The 16,037-nt window shown below is 40.3% G+C and overlaps 1 protein-coding gene across 1 annotated transcript in view; it reads left to right on the top strand.

Moving 5' to 3' along the window:
- The window catches only part of CUNH10orf67 (chromosome unknown C10orf67 homolog), a 103,735-nt gene extending 91,121 nt beyond the window's left edge, over positions 1-12,614 (top strand). The window contains 1 exon segment of the mRNA XM_067562365.1: positions 11,645-12,614. Coding sequence (XP_067418466.1) covers positions 11,645-11,709 — 65 coding nt within the window. The 3' untranslated portion in view covers positions 11,710-12,614.
- Positions 12,615-16,037: the final 3,423 nt, after the last annotated feature.

The following is a 16,037-nucleotide window of genomic DNA, read 5'->3' as shown; positions in this document are numbered from 1 at the left end:
TTTGCTTTTTTTTGTTTTTTTTTTAAAGCAGCTTTTCAGCAGTCTCGGACTATCTGTTCTGGGAGCGAGATACAATGCTCACATTCAGCTGGTTTCCTGCCTGCCTAACTTTTTGCTGGGTCAGGCAAACACTAGCCGTTCTGAAATCTCACTAGAACTGAGTGGCCAGGGTAGAGGGTGTGTGATGTGCTAGGGTTGTTCCGCACGTGGATTGTGGCCCAGCTGCCGACTGATTATACCTTTTATAGATTGACTTGTAACCCAGACATTTTTTGGTTGATTTAGTATGTTAACAATATTATGATTTAACTTAATACTGATGATACTTTAGTGATTCATGTCTAATGTTCACTTAAGGTGTGTTTCATTTTATTTCATTCATATCTTTCTGTGTATATATTGTAATTTTATAATATTTTAGTAGTTTTTAATGTGCTTTTATGTGAATAAAGGTGTTTTTCATGTCCTCTCTCTCTTTCTGTCTGCATGACGATTTCTGATGCCCTCTCTCTTAGTATCAGGTGTAGCAATCAGATGGCAACAGGAGAAACCACAAATTATGTATACTCATTGGTATGGGTAGCTTTGAATTTGGCATGCCAGGATGCTAGTGAAAATAATACTGTCCGGAGAGATACTCTTGCAACTCTTTACAAAATCTCTAAATTAATTTTAAAATTATCCAAATGAGATGCTCTATTTCAGTACATAAAATATGAAGTGTTAAGTACATCACAGGTATCAGTGCCTTCTGTCCAACAAAGTGGACTCTCTGAGCAGCATTGGCTACAATTTCTGAGAACTACCCTATCCTGTGTGCAATTTGGGAGATTGTGAAGGATGCAGCAAAAAGTCTTGAAATCAAGAGTTTGAATTGGTGGCACAGCAGCTCAAACAGAAAAGTTTAACTTCCTCTTTGATATTGAACTATGACAAAAACTCCTAAACATGGTAGACAATCTGACCAAAACTCTGCAAGGGTTGGACTTTTCAGCAACAGAAGGACAGCTTCATATGAAAATGATGACTAATTCACTTTAGTCCATCAGTTCAGATGCAAACAATAACTTATTTTGGGAGCAAATCCACCAGAAAAAGTTTAAAGTTGGAAAAAGTCAGAATGCCTGAGCTTCCAAGGAAGGGAAAAATTGCCAAGAAAATGTAAATAGGAACAGGTGAAGCCAGCTGTCCATATTCAGCAAAGGAATTTTATTAGTACATCTGCTTTAAATTAATTGATTTTACAATGTCTAGTATTCAAACAAAACTTGAACAAGCTATAAAATTATTCAAAAACTTGAAACTCTTATAACATGTCAAACATAACAGATATGCAAGTTCAAGACATGCTTCAGGGGTGTGGTTCTGATGTCAGCCATGATTGGCTAGATTATTCAGCTTCATCTGTTGCAAATCAGCTGTCTTCTTTCAGAAGCATTGTTGAAGTCAGTTCAGAAATATCTCAGGTCACCGAGCCAAACCAAGCATCAGCTGCTTTCAGAAGTGGTGAAGTTGATAAAAATGATTGTGGTAGTACCAGCTACGAATGCTGTAAGTAAGAGTAGTTTCAGTGCTCTACGTAGTATTCAAACGTGGCTTTGATCTACAGTGGAAGAGTCACAGCTTAACTGGTGTATGATTTTACCTGTCTGCAAGGAGAAAAATGATAATTTACAGTTTTCAAATGTTGCAGAAGAATTCATTTCAAGAAACCCAGGGTAAAGATCATTGTCTGGAACTTTTTCAGGTTTGTAAGTCATTCTTTTTATTCGTGTTTTTAAAAAGTAATGCTTTATTGAGTAGTTTTGTACCATGACTATATTTTCCACTTTTGATAAAGTGAGACAGTTGACAACCTGTTCAAGCCTCAGTGTTTCCTTTATTTATTAACGTAGTGCCTGGGGTTTTTTTTTTTTTTTTTTTTTTTTGGGGGGGGGGGGGGTTTGAGGGGGGAGGGGAGATGAGGAAGGAGGACTTAAGAATCCACGAGTCCCCAGTTGTCTCTTCCCATGTAAAGTAAATATCCAGCTAAGCATACAGTAGTATTTGCAACATAATAAATTACTGCCTTGCTTTACTTGCATATGAAAGAAATTTTGCTTTAAAATCAATGCTTTGTAATGCCTTGCTTTCATAAATTAATAGATTTTTTTTCAGAACTATTAAATCATGTTTCAGCTGTAAAGCATCAGGCATAAGACACTGACTTTAAATGTCTCAAAGGCCAGCTATCACCTAGAAATATCCTGTCTGAAATGGCATATTACTGTGATGAAAATGAATTGATACATCAAAATAAACGTTAGACCCTGGCGTCATTTAGAAACTCCAACTATGTCCAAAGCTTAGGGCTTATCCACACAGAGACTAGGTGGCTGACAAGCTGGAGTGTAAAGCTAGAGCACACTAAGTCACGTGTGGACCTTGCTACTGTGTACTGAAAGTTCTGGAGTGTGCTGTGGAACTTTTAGTGTGTGGTATCACAGTCCAACTCGGTGCAGGCCAGGCTAGTGCACAGGAGATTTACACCCCAGCTTGCCACACCTGAGAAGTCTCTGTCTGGACAAGCCGTTAAATGTCCTTTTATCATAGACAACTGGAAACATATGAAGTATAGTATGCAATGTCTTCACTTTTCTTTAAAATTATGCTTTAGAGTGTTCCACATATTTTTCTGCAAAGGGGATGGTTCACTAAAACAACTGATTTTCAGTAAGTAAGGGACTTCAAGAAAAAGAGAATCATTCTTATAAAATCACATATTTACTCCTGTTTGTTCCCTAACTCAGCCTACTCTATCTGTGAAGATGTGCTTAGTGGTCTGATCCTGTACCCAGTGAAGTCAATGCCAAAGATCCCATTGACTTCAATAATGGAGGATCCAGCCCTTGTTCTGTATCCCTTCCCACTTCTTGCCAAACCATATTTAACTCTTGCCTTTCAGCACCATGGACGCTTTGCACTGTTCACACATTCTTTCAGCAAAGTACACTTTCCTAGTCAGAAATGTATTTAGTAATCACATATCTTCTGAAGCCAGCTCTAAGCAAAATTTATGGTCATTCAACATCATTCATAGTTAGTAGTGGCCTTTTCGTCATCTTCCAGGGAGCTATGTCTTGTTTAACTCAGAAGACTTAGTTCTCTTGGTACCATTCACCTTATTTGTTTAGAAGAAATCTTTTTTCTTCCTGCAAAAATGTAAAACAAATTACAAAAAATTAATGATCTTCTAATACATTTGACATAAGTGTAAGGATCAGAAGGAACATTACATTCAGGTCAGGCTGGTGAACAATTTTAGCCCTTTTTCGGTGTGAATTATCTGTAAATAGACTTATTATTATGCATGCATGAATTATTTAGAATTGCTCAAATATTTTGTGCAAATATATTTCAACCTATAGCTTGTTTACTATTACTTTGACTAGCTAAGTTGTATGGCTGGACAACTAATTCACATGGTGGTGTTTCTACTTCCTGATTGGATTACTGGAACTTTTATAAATAGTAGTAGTAAAATCAGAGATTTCAAGATGGCTGGTCTAACTCTTCCAGCATGAACCTTATGTGAGCCTACATTCACATGAATATTTCTGAGATTTTCACTTTCTGCAAATATTCTTTCAGATAAATCACTTAGAAGAATGTTTGTAAAAAGTAAATTAAAGGGGTTGCTATTCAAACAAATCTTAGCAAAAAAATGTTGTTTGAACATTTGGGACTGCCCATATCCAAAGGCCCTTTCATATAGATTGGGCAGATTGTTTTGTTTTTAACTTCAGCCTCTTTCCTTTTAAAATTGAACACAGGAAATACAACACAGAGAAAGAGAGTGTGTGTAAAGGTTTCAGTGGTTAACAAAGATCATATTATGTAAATACTACAACTTTAATAAATTAAGACAATACTTTATAAATGAACATCCTAAAACTCCAAGAGTCTTTACACAAAGGGCCCGATGCTGCAATCTTTCTCACGTTGAATGTTACTTACATGTGCAAGCAGTTCCATTTTTAGTACTGCTCAGCATGACCAAGGTCCATAAGGCTTAATTCAAAGATTTAAATCAGGGTAAAAGTTTCCATAGACTTCAATGAGTTTTAATCAGACCCATAAAGAATAAATTAGGGTTTATCTGTAGAGCTTCTGCCATTAGATCTGTGCCAGCTAAGCCTCCTAAGGGAGATGCAGCATAAGTTGGCAAAGAATTCTCCCGGAATAGCTACACCACCTCCCTTTGCTATGCCAGCAAAAGCATTCTTTTGTTGCTATAGTTGCATCCACAAGGGGTTGTGCGAGCATCGTTAGGTAGGCAAAAGGGGTGTGATTTTTTTCACACTCCTGGCCAACATACCTATGATGCCAAAACTTTGTAGTGTAGACCAAGCCTCACTTGTCCTCTTTATTGAGGATGATCCATGAAGATAATTGTAAAATTATTGTGACCAGTTCCACTACATTTTACTTGGTTTCATAACTAGCACTTCAGTTATATCAATATCTTGACTTTTCTCAAGTCAAGATATTTTGATATTTGATGGAAGAAGCAGTACTATTTTAATTGAATGGTAAGATGTTGATTATTTATTCTGAACAATAATATGATTTCAGCCAAAAGAGACAGATATATTAGCAGAATTTTTTTTATTTCAAAAGTAGTAAATATACAGTAGGTTATAGAAATTATATTTAAAGGGAATAGATAATTAAATAAGCCTGTGGTATAAGAAGTAGTTAATATAGTCAAAGGATGAATGTGTACCTTCCAATGTTTTTTTAAATTGGCATAAACAAGTGTAATACATTTTATAAATAAAATTTCGCAACAATATTTATTCTGTTTCTATGTAACAGTGATAAATTTGGACAGCTAAGAACATCTAAGCCTTCCATTGTATGACACACACTGCAGCTGATTTTATGTACTCTAGAAGACTTTTCTCACAGTCCAGTATTTGGGTAGTATTGACTTTGTAATCTCTAGACACATTCTTAATGAGTAGAAAAGACACGAAGCTCAGAGATAAAAATGCAAAGTAACAGTGACTCTTTACGTGGGTTGTCAGTAAGAGAAAGCTCAAACATAAATATCTGATGCACAGAGGTAACACAAATTATTCTGAAAGATTACTTTCTTTGTTTCTGTTTCAAATTACTCTGTCAATCCAGGAAAAGGAGGTTAAGAGGTCAATCTAAAAGTGCTTGAAAGAGCATTGTCCAAGAATTTTTTCATAAATTTAAAATCCATGTTTCACTAATTATTTATAATAATATCTTAGATCCACAAACTGAACAAAGGTTCTTATCAAATTAAGAAACTTCTACTACAGTCAGTGGGAAAACTCCCATTAATTTTAATAAGAGCAGGATCAAGCAGTTACATGTTTAATTAAAACCAGGTATACTGGTTTGCTGTGTTGAAGGTCTCCAATAAGTGTCGCATTCTTGGAACTATTTGATTTTAAAAATACAATAAAATGTGCATCATAAAGGGTGTTTTGGTTTGGTTTTGTTTTTTGGGGGTTTTTTTTGTTTGTTTTGGAATTGGTTTTGTTTTCCCTGGGAAAAAACACAGAAAATTACATGGACTTTGAAAACAGGTGTAAGGAAAGAATGCCAGTTCTGGATCCTATCCTATTATACTGTCCCTTTAATATAGTAATAATTGCCCAAGAACTGTAGGAAAGTTTAGTGTTTTTATACATAACTTTAAAAATACTGGGTTAAAACTCCCATTGTCCTCAGAGGGTGCGTAAATGTACTCCAAGTAACAACATTACTCCAATATACAGAAAGGGTCAGATCCTGAGAGGTGCTTTAGCACCTTGAGAAATTTTTTCTTAGTGCTCTCAACTTCCATTGAAATAAATGGGCTTGGTCCTTCACCTACTGCAATCATTGACAACTCTCACATTGACTTCAACAGGTATAGGATAGGATCTATTGGCATTTGAAGATGCTGAGCATCTTCAATAGTCTGCTCTTACTGATTTATAAACAAATTCTTGTAAATCATATGTTTACTGATTTTGTGTTTCTTCCTCCCAGTTATTTCTTCTGGCAGTTTTCAGTGCATAGTGGTGAACTTTGGAGTTCAGGAGGTGTGCAGTGACATTCCAAATGTGCAGAGAGTGAACTATGTCTGAGCTGAATCCATTGATAAACATGAATCAGGCTGCCCACCTGTCAGAATTCAGTCAAGTCCAGAAATATCAATATATTGCTCTACAGACAGCCCACATGTTCTCATGGACATCAGCTCAGAGATTATCATATTCCTTGGGATATTATGTGTCCCAGCTTTAGAACCATTGTCACATCTAGTAAGTGCCATATGTGTATTCCTTATATAACTCAACAATTTCATCCATAGATATCATACTGCCTTTAAAAAGAAAGTAAATGAATATCAATACCTATTTCACAGATAGGGAAACATGGGCAGAGAGGTTTAGTGATTTACCTATGGTCACAGGAAGTCAGTGGCAGAGCCAGAATCTCCGTCTTTTGCTCTATCCATGTCACTGCACTGGCTCCCTTTACCAGGATGCAGTGCTTATTGATCTTGGTATTCAACACACTGTCACTGAAAATGCAGTCTGCATAAAACAAATTACTTTTTCATTATGGAATAATTCACTGAGAATGATTGAATAAAAACTATTACAATAATGTTTGCAGTGAATGTCTTGATATCATTCATATCACACTGCAACTGGATAAAGTAGTACAGATGCTACAGCAATGGGAACCTCAGATAAATGTACATGTATGAAAAAACAAAGCCTGTACATACAATTTTTAAAATAAATCTGTAGGATCTAGCTTAAATAAAAGAAACTTTATTTCCTTTCCATAAGGTTGGGCAGGGACATTTTTTTCATATCCAGTACTATAGATAGGATACTTGACTTATTTTGTTCAGCTCCTTTAATTATATGACAAAGTAACAATATGACTAAAATCTACTGTGTCTGAAAACAGAAATTATCATGATCAGACAAGGTGGCAAAAGCTGCCTTGAATTACCCTACCATTGGCATTAAGTCTTGTTTCTGACTGAGGACTATCTGTCCCAGAAGGGAAACCCTTCCTTTTCAACAGGCTCTCAGTCTAACTTGGACACAGCAAGAGCAGAGTGGAGTTTTTTAGTTGATGGTAGAAGTTTTAAAACGGACACACACTATGTAAGTTTGAGTATTAAATATATACAAATTGTAACAAAAGTTTATTATCTACAGATCACCAATCTAATGTCATATAATGAACCTGACTAGATCTTTGAGTAGGCACTCTATTTGGTTACACGTCTACAGCCAAAGGAAATCCTGATGGCACTCCAGTGGAATAACAGCAGGGATCCCTTTGGCCCCTTATGCTCAAAATGTCCAATTCCTGTTTGAGAGCACAGTGTTGCTACTTGTATGGTGCAGAAAAGAACACTAAGATTGTCTTTTTCCTGTGTTTAGAAGACTTGACCTAACTAGGTGCTGAACATCCTCCATTCCCATTTCCTTTAATTAGCACTGAAGGCACTCAGCATCCCAGATCAGCCCCTAGTCAAGCATACAGGAATAATTAAATGTCACAACACTACAAAAGACTCAGTTTGAAGATTGTGGACCAGGTTCTCCACTGCGTCCAAATAGAGCTGGATGCAGCAGTGAGTTGGGGCTATCAAGAAGATGGTTATAGCTCCCTGAGTCCCTGATCATGCCCCCTAGGTACAGGATAGAGCAGCCTATGGGATGCTGTAAACAGCATCAGCTAATGGGGGTCTTCTAGGACCAACTGGCTATTGCCAAAGCGCATCACACTCTGGCCACTCCCCCTGCCCTGCTCCAATATGTCCCCTGTTTCAAGGAAGTAGGTGTAGTAGCCGATTTTGCTGACTCTTGTCTTCTTGGAGACTCTCCCCAAGGGTAACTGTAACAGGGGATGTGAGGGAAGTTTCCTCTCCCTTTGCTCCCTATGGGTGAAATCCTGGCCCTAGTGAAGTCAGTGGGAGATTGCCATACCAAATCTCTTCCCCTCTCTCTCTCTCTCTCTCTCTCTCAGTGTAAAAAATATGAATTACTATTGTTTGGAAATGTTTTTAAATATTCTGTGTATCAGGACACACAAAAACAGGGAAACAATAGATTTACCAGAAATTGTTTGGTGTTCTGTTTTATGGTGTAATGTGTTTTCTCTGTAATAAAGCAAATATAAATTAGCTTAATTTGTAAACATTCTGATAAAATTACTGCTAAATGTCAGTAGGATGTGTCATTCATGACATCACTGAGACTGAAAGATTTATGGAACTGTTGCTGCTGATTTTACTCATGAAAAGGACAAGGTTGGAAAGTTGACTTGTTTATTCTCTAAATAGTCTCCTGTGCCTCTTCCAATATAAACCATGGGAATGTGGAACTCAGACCAATATTGACAGTATCTCATTGAAACATTATAGTGATAACTTTATCAGTGGTATGTGACACAAGATGGCATCAGACCATAACGTGCTGTCTTCATATAGGTCTACAAACATTTTAGATAAACTCTTTTCTTACTTTTAAAGATCTCTGAAGTGCTGTTAGCACATGTATTTGTTTTACTGAATTTAACTTCTATACTTTTCAAATTGTTTTAATTCATGGGGTGCCAAGAACAAGGATAAATTACAAAATCACATTTAATGTTAGTGACTCTTTAAATGGAATTTTTCATTCAAACTTTGTCATTAAAATAGAAAGACCTTTTGGTTGTGACCATACAAGCATAATAAATTGTATATGTTTGTGATACTGAATGAATCTTGCCCATATGCTGCACTGCAAGGCTACATGAATGAAGCATTTACCAAATCAGGCCCACCACATTAAACAGAAAAACAATCTTTATTCATGGTAACTTATCAGTTTCAATTAATCAACCTTAACAATAGAAATTCTGATGTGTTCAAGAAACTTGAAAGCAATAGGTCATCTCCAGGGCAGCCATGTTGTGTCTTTGTGCCTATGGCTTCACACAAAGCAACATCTCCAATAAATGTACATATACAAATTCATATGTGTGCATATATACATATAAACACCTAGCCACACCAAGGCCTATAACATATAAGTATGTGTGCATGTATGGTGCTTGTTTATCTTTTTGTCCTACAAAATGTAATTGTTTTCTAGTATTTTTAAGCTCTGTAAGTTTAAACAAAGGAAAAGAAATTTCCATTGGATGACCATCCTTTCAGTTTCTCTGCTGCTATGTGAATAGCATTGTGAAAACCTTTCCAATGGTATTGAAAAGGGGTAACCACTGGTTTGATTTGGTTACACGGTTTCGTAAAGAGCTCCCTCCCACTGCCTTAGGGTCTGTGAAAGGTCTGTGACCTGTTTAGAACTGCCAAGTGAAATGTCATGTCGCCCCTCCCAAATGGGAGTATCTGCATTCATTTGATCAGTATAAAAAATGATTGGGGATGGCGAGATCAGTGCTTTTGAATTGCAATTTATACCAGTTTACAAAAATGCACATTGTTGGAAAAGAAAACATGGAAGTGTTTCTTTCTAAATTGCATTACCTGTGAAATGTCATTAGTCTTTTTAGGATATTTACATCCTATTTTTTACCATCTAAGATAGAGACTTAAAATGATGAAATTCAGTATTGGGTTGAGATATTAATGAAAATTGTCCTAGTTATTGTATTTATTTAGATTTGGTATCAAATATTTGGGGGAGGATCTTCCCTGATACTTTTTCAAATTCTGTTTATAGTTTTGTAGCCACTGTCACAACTACCATTTGATGATAGTGCATGATGCATACATTTTCCTCACTTTAGTGAACTGATGCAAGGATAATACTTTCCAGTATTTTGGTTTATGTAATGTTCAGTATAAGAACGGTCTTTCTTTTCATGTTGAATGCATTGCCCATTGATTGCTTGTCCATAGATGTATTCGTTAAATTCTCAATTTGTTTCATTTAACTAGCTTCTTCCCCGGGCACGCACCCATAATTTACCCCCAAAAAGTAACACAGGATAGGCTGTACATAGTTTAAATGTATAATGTTGAATTTATCTGTAGCTTTTTGTTTACACTGAAATAATATCTAGTAGTTATCCAGTTCATGAAGGGAGGGTATAAAGTGTAACTCTGTGTTGCATTGGTGATTTCAGGAAAATGTGTACATCATACGTTCTCTCTGTGAAGAAATAGACACCTGAATAGTCTGTTCACATAGCATCTTGTAGAGTAGCATCTTCAACTCTGAGCGGATGGGTTATTCAATAGTGTTCGCAGTTGTGCAGAAAGCGCTGAAAGCAGGTACTTGTGTGTTATCAAGTGGCTTTCAGGAGGACGTTAGTCTGGCAGAAATCACTGCATTTTTCCAAAGAACTAGAAATCTGCTGTTCTCATCAGATGAAAAGGGACGTTTATACCTTTAGGGTTCCTGCATAGGGTTCTGTGGGTGCCCCTAGAGTTTCTTCTACTTTCCAGAAACAGAACTTTCGTAATGGGATAGGTGGCAGCATTTTTTTAAAACTTATAATAAGCTCTTAATTGATGAGCTGACATAAGGGTTTCTTTCTTTTCATTTACACATGATCAACAGTATTGGATTTAAAATGGCGATTTTGCACAGAAATGTTATTGCATCACATTTTTAATTTATGTTAGGATTTGGAATGAGAATGCCAGCTCTGTAGTCTGTAGTTCTCTGTGGGAGATACCTATATGTGTGTGTGTGTATATATATATACACGTATGCTGTATGCCCCCTCCTCCCACTCTCAATAACTCAGAATGTAAATCTGCCTCCGACATCAACTCCTGGACCCACAAAATCACTGCTCAGCGTGGTGGCTAAGCACTTCCTCTTACAGATGCACAATTCAGAAGTGAAGCAATGTCTACATAATAACCCCCCAGTGCTGACCACCATCCAACACTAGCAGCTCTTTAAAAAATAAAAATCATCATGTATGAATTGTAAATGGAAGGAGTAGAGCGAGTCAGTATTAAATGAACATCAATCCGAAAAAAATGAGGAGAAGCCCAAGTTTTCTTTGTCAGAGTCCAGTTTTACAAGTTCATCTGCTGGGTGTAGGCTATTGTAGAAGGGCTGGCAGAAAGGCTGAATGCTGCTAAAGCGTGGTAAAGCAGAGCTACCCAGTGAAAGGAGACTTGGATCATAAAGATGACACAGTGTTTTAAAACTATTGAGAAAACGCATGAATGGCAAAAGTTAAAGTTGAGCTTCAGGTTTGTAGTGAATAGTGGCCACCGCCGTCTGCACTGCACATTTAACTGCGCCGCTTTATTGGCTAGTAAAAGTGTCCGGAATAACCTGGGGGCAGAGCAGGGGAGGTTCGGCTATGCTGGCACTTCCCCGGGGAAGTGGCTCGCTCTGCTCCAGAGAACATGCTTCACCCTGCCCGTCACAGGCAGCCCCGAGCTCCTGATGTCACCCAGGGTGTACCGGGAGCGCACAAAACAAACTGGCAAACACTCATTCTGTTTAGGAAGTGAGCTGAAATAATGCAACAAGTCGAGCAAGCTTGAGCCTCAGCATGAGGAACTTTGTTCTGACAAGTTTCCTGCATGATTTGTGCCCCGTGTTTCATGTCTTCTATATCTTTTCTCTTCTAGCTTCTGGGGATGAAGAATTTGACGGGGCTCCTCCTTTTCCTTCACCTCCGTCCACGTTAACTTGACAGTAAGAGCAGTGTGGGGAGCGAGAGAGCAGGATCGCAAGGAAATAAATGCCCAGAGGTCTTCATATGGTCCCGAAAATGTCTCTGTGTATTGCCTCCCTAGGAAACTAAAAATACTTTGATTCTCCCAACTAAACGGGTGTATATTTGAAGTTGATGACAGGAATATAAAGACGCAACTCAGGCACCTGCACACTTTCCTAGGTAATTATCAAAATGGGGCTATGAACGTGTAGCCACTTTACTAGCCATCTTGGCTCCATCTGTGTTCCAGGCATGGCCTGCTCGTGCTTCTCCTTTTTATTGAAGAGCGGCGTTTAATTCTGTGTAAAGACTGAACTTCAATAAAATACACTGCCAGCCTTGTTTAGAAACCCCTAACTTATACCACAGGCATGTTAAGTACCTGGCTTTAAGCGACAGTTTGATTTAGAGCTAGTCCTTATACCGAGCAAGAATGAACGGCTGGAAGTACTTGGATTGCAAGTTTTTGAACCACAGGTTTGGTTGCTACAGAGCCCGATTTCGAAGCCTCTAGTTTCGCCAGTAGCTCCCACTGACTTTAATAAAACTCAGAGAGAGCAGGAAGAGTGCATGGTTTTGGCCTTAGTCTCTACCTAGATCAAGAGCAGGAGTGAGTTTGGTGGCGTTGATGTTTTATGGACTGTAGATTCGTATTTTTGTTTTTCTTATTCATTGACACCTCTCTTTTCAAAGCTATCCAAAGGGTCTTAAATTACACAGATTAAACCATTCCCGTAGTTATCATGAACCGGTAGTTTGAGAAATGATAAATGATCAGCCAATGGTCTAAGCATCTTGGTGTGTGCACCGTAGATGGGCATTGAAGGGGTTTGTAGAAATATATAATATTGTGTTTTCGACTACTGGCCAATAAATGTCAAAGCTCTAATTTCTTGCAGTGTGACTTGATCAGTTGTGAAAAGCTTTCCCTCATCAATTTCTTCTGATGTCTACCAAAGCAAACTAAAAACTGCGTGCTCGGGTCATTAATAATTGCTACAATATACGACGGTGTTCAGTACCTAATTCTCATCTCCACTGATCAGTTTTGCAGTTTGATTCAAGTTCTCCTAAATGACCGACGTTAAGATGGACAAAAATTGATAATACTTCGCAAAAGTATTCATTGGGTCCTAGGAAATATGTTCCTTTTCGCTTTCCTGTAAAGCTGAAATGTTTAAACCTGGGTGGATACTTCTTAGAAGAGGAAAAAACGTAAAACGTTGAATTGGGGAAAGCAGCATTCTTTGCAACACATGGCCATGTAGTTGCACGCTGCAGTCCACCATTATTCGAGCTTCATCTACTATGCACTATATAGCACCGTCTCCAAAGGATTGTTGCCCTAGAAACGTGTTTTAAATCTCCTGCTATATATCAACACCTTGTTTTAGCAGTCCTTGGCTGAATTACAGTTACACAGTTTGGCGCTTCTTTCAAATTTCCTCCCATCACTTTGGCCAAAGAAAGGAATTTTTCTCCTTTAGAAATGAATTGGCTTAATTAGTAAGTAGATTAATGGCAATTGCTGGTGAGTTGGTTTCCAGCAGAGTTTCACCAGAGAGGGTTAATCGGAGTCAGGTCTGGAATCTTTCCCAGAACTGGCTGCCAGCCATTTCCGTCAACCAATCAACCCCATAAACAAATGCCCTACCAAGTGAAATAGGGTTTATATTCTTACTGTCATCCTTCTAGAGTCATTTTCCCAAACAGCGGCAGCTTCTCAGTGTGGCTGAAACGGATAGCTCTGAATGTGGGGTTGTTACTAGTCAGATATTAAGAATGCTTTCAATGTCCCAGGGGAGGCAGGAATGCATTTGTTGGTCAAATCAGAATTCAATAAACATGAAAACTGGCTCCCCCGATACGGGATCCTCAGCTGTAACAATCTGGTCTAAGCTGATCAGAACGGCAGCAATAACAGCAACTTGCGTTCTAGAATATTGCAAAACACACCCAAAATCCATTGCCACAAAATGTGGTGCGAAGCAGAAAACCCGTAAGCACAGCTCTGCACATTCTGCAGGCTTTACACTTATTTTTCCATACTGATAAAAATGCATTCATAGTTTAAGACGCAGCTGCATTAGGCTTGCAAAAAAAAAAAAATCCCTGCTGAGAAATGCATATAATAGGAAAAACAGATCGGCTGGACAGCAATGTAATTAATGCCAGAAAGGGCTGAGGCCGGTTTCATAGTTTGTCTTTTGAGTATATCAAGACGAGACCTGGTGAAAAATGACGCATGCTTTAGCATTTCAGAAAGCTGGCAACTGGCAGAGCCCCCCTCCCCACCCCTTTTAACTTTATGCTGCTGAACAAAGAGGTCGGCAGAACTAGCTAGGTTGTAATGAGTTCTATGTCCCGAGCACATTAAGTGCATCATGGAAACATATTGTATCGAAATAGTTTGGAGGAGAATACTGGGGATGAAAGAGAATGGGTGCTTTGATCAGCTCCCTGGGGTCCTGAGTGCGCACAGACCGACTTGCAAGGAGTTATTCAGCTCCAGCTAGACACACTTACAACACCATTCAAAGAAATTTGCATATCTGTAATTTATCACATTGGTCCCGAACATTTTTGCAAGGTAAATAAAAGTTGTCTGAATAAAAAATATCAATCATCAGCGAGAGAGCGAGGGAGGCACTTTTTAAGGCAGACCGCAGACGGCTGCGCGATGCGAAATAAAACTTTTTACCCAGAACGTCCACGAAGCTTGAGTTCAATGCGCCCGTCTGACAGCAGGTTAAATGCTAACAGGACTAGTGGCAACAGCCTCCATCAATCGCCGCCCTGCCCCACAGAGCCGAGCGGCTGCCTCGTCCTTTGCTGAGCAGCCCAACTGGGAACATTCACTTCAAGCCCCGTGAAAAGGGATTATCTGGGGGGCCGTGATTTGTGCATAGCCGCCTTCACACCTTGGCGGTTCGCTGAGGCCACAGGCGGGACGTTTAAAGCCTCCCCCCGTCTCAGCCTGGCTCATCTGAGCCTTTCGTGTTCCCCCAGCGAACATGTGCAGCCCCCAGAGGATGCCGAGCTCCCCGGGGCTCTGCAACCGGCCAAAGCTTCCTCCCACTGGCCCGCCACGCACAAGAGAGGAGTGGAGAGGAAGGCATCGGTCGGCGTTTTAACACACCCCGCTTAAACAGCGAGCACGGCTCTTCAACTTGACCTTGGGAAAGGGGCCCGTGCTCCAGCTAATCTATCACCCCACCCGGTGACAGGGGTGTGTGTCAAAGGCCTGTCAGATGAAAAGCCGGGTACATTCGCCGCCGCGCGGGCTGGGCGCTTTGGAGAGAGGCGGGCTGCAGCCCGCGCGCCTCCCCTGCCCCACGTCTCCGGGGAGCGCGCCGCGGAAATCAGGGCTGGGAGCTTTCTCGGGGGGCACCAGAAAGCTGTGAGCAACACTCCTCAGATTAAAGGCAATCTTTCTTTGCTTTCGCGGGGAACAAAAGCCATAGCAAGGCGCCTTTGTGGCTAATTCAGTCAAAGGCACAGCCCTGGTTCCCCTGCAGAAAGGTCAGTGTCGTGGTGTATGGTCCACCGAGGGGGGGTTTTCACAGCGCGAGCGGAGCCAGCTGGCCCTGTCAGCCTCGCACCACTGGGGAGCACACGCTGCGCCGGCTTCGTACACACATGCTACACCTGCAAGGCATACCGGTTTCCAAGCCTCTTCCACCGGGCGGCGGCGTCTTTTCCCACACGTGGACAACACAGTCCCAGCGCCGGGCGCAGGGGAAACGTGGGGAAGGGCGAAGCTTTGCAACGTCTTGTGGGTGCCCGTTGAGCGCCCGTCAAAAGGGCTTGGAGTGCGACTGAAATGTTTGCGGAAGTGCCTAGTATTGCACGGAGCTGTGATACGTTGCGTGTGACTGAAGGGGCCCTTGATCAAGCTCAGTATTGAATTGGAGGCTCAGGCACCACCCGGGGACCGGAGCCAGGCAGGCTTCGTTTAGAAGTGGCTCGAATCGTGTGTAGTTGTCTTTGCGCGCCATAGAACAGGGACCAGCACCGCAAGAAGCATCTCGTCCCATATCTTCCATTGCCAACCCTTGAAAACACAAACTCCGCCGCACATCTAGTCGGGCAGGGTTTGCCGCCCGCGCCGGCTAGCCGGGAGCCCCCCGCCATCGCTTGAACTGCGACGGGCATTTAATAAGTGGACACATGTAGGCTGCATTTCAGAGTTGCCTCCCAGCTCTGTGCGCGCAGGTCAGGCACGGTTTGCGAAGGTGGATGGAGCCGCAGGGCTGCAAAGTCATTTCACTGGGACACGTTTGGGGGCGATTTTGTGGCGCGCG

This window comes from Emydura macquarii, unplaced genomic scaffold (assembly GCF_026122565.2).
Source record: "Emydura macquarii macquarii isolate MOO-44397 ecotype Brisbane River unplaced genomic scaffold, CSIRO-AGI_Emac_v2 contig_2422, whole genome shotgun sequence".
Taxonomy (NCBI): domain Eukaryota; kingdom Metazoa; phylum Chordata; order Testudines; family Chelidae; genus Emydura; species Emydura macquarii.
The sequence above is the reverse complement of the archived record's forward strand: the minus strand, read 5'-3'. Positions and strand labels throughout refer to the sequence as shown.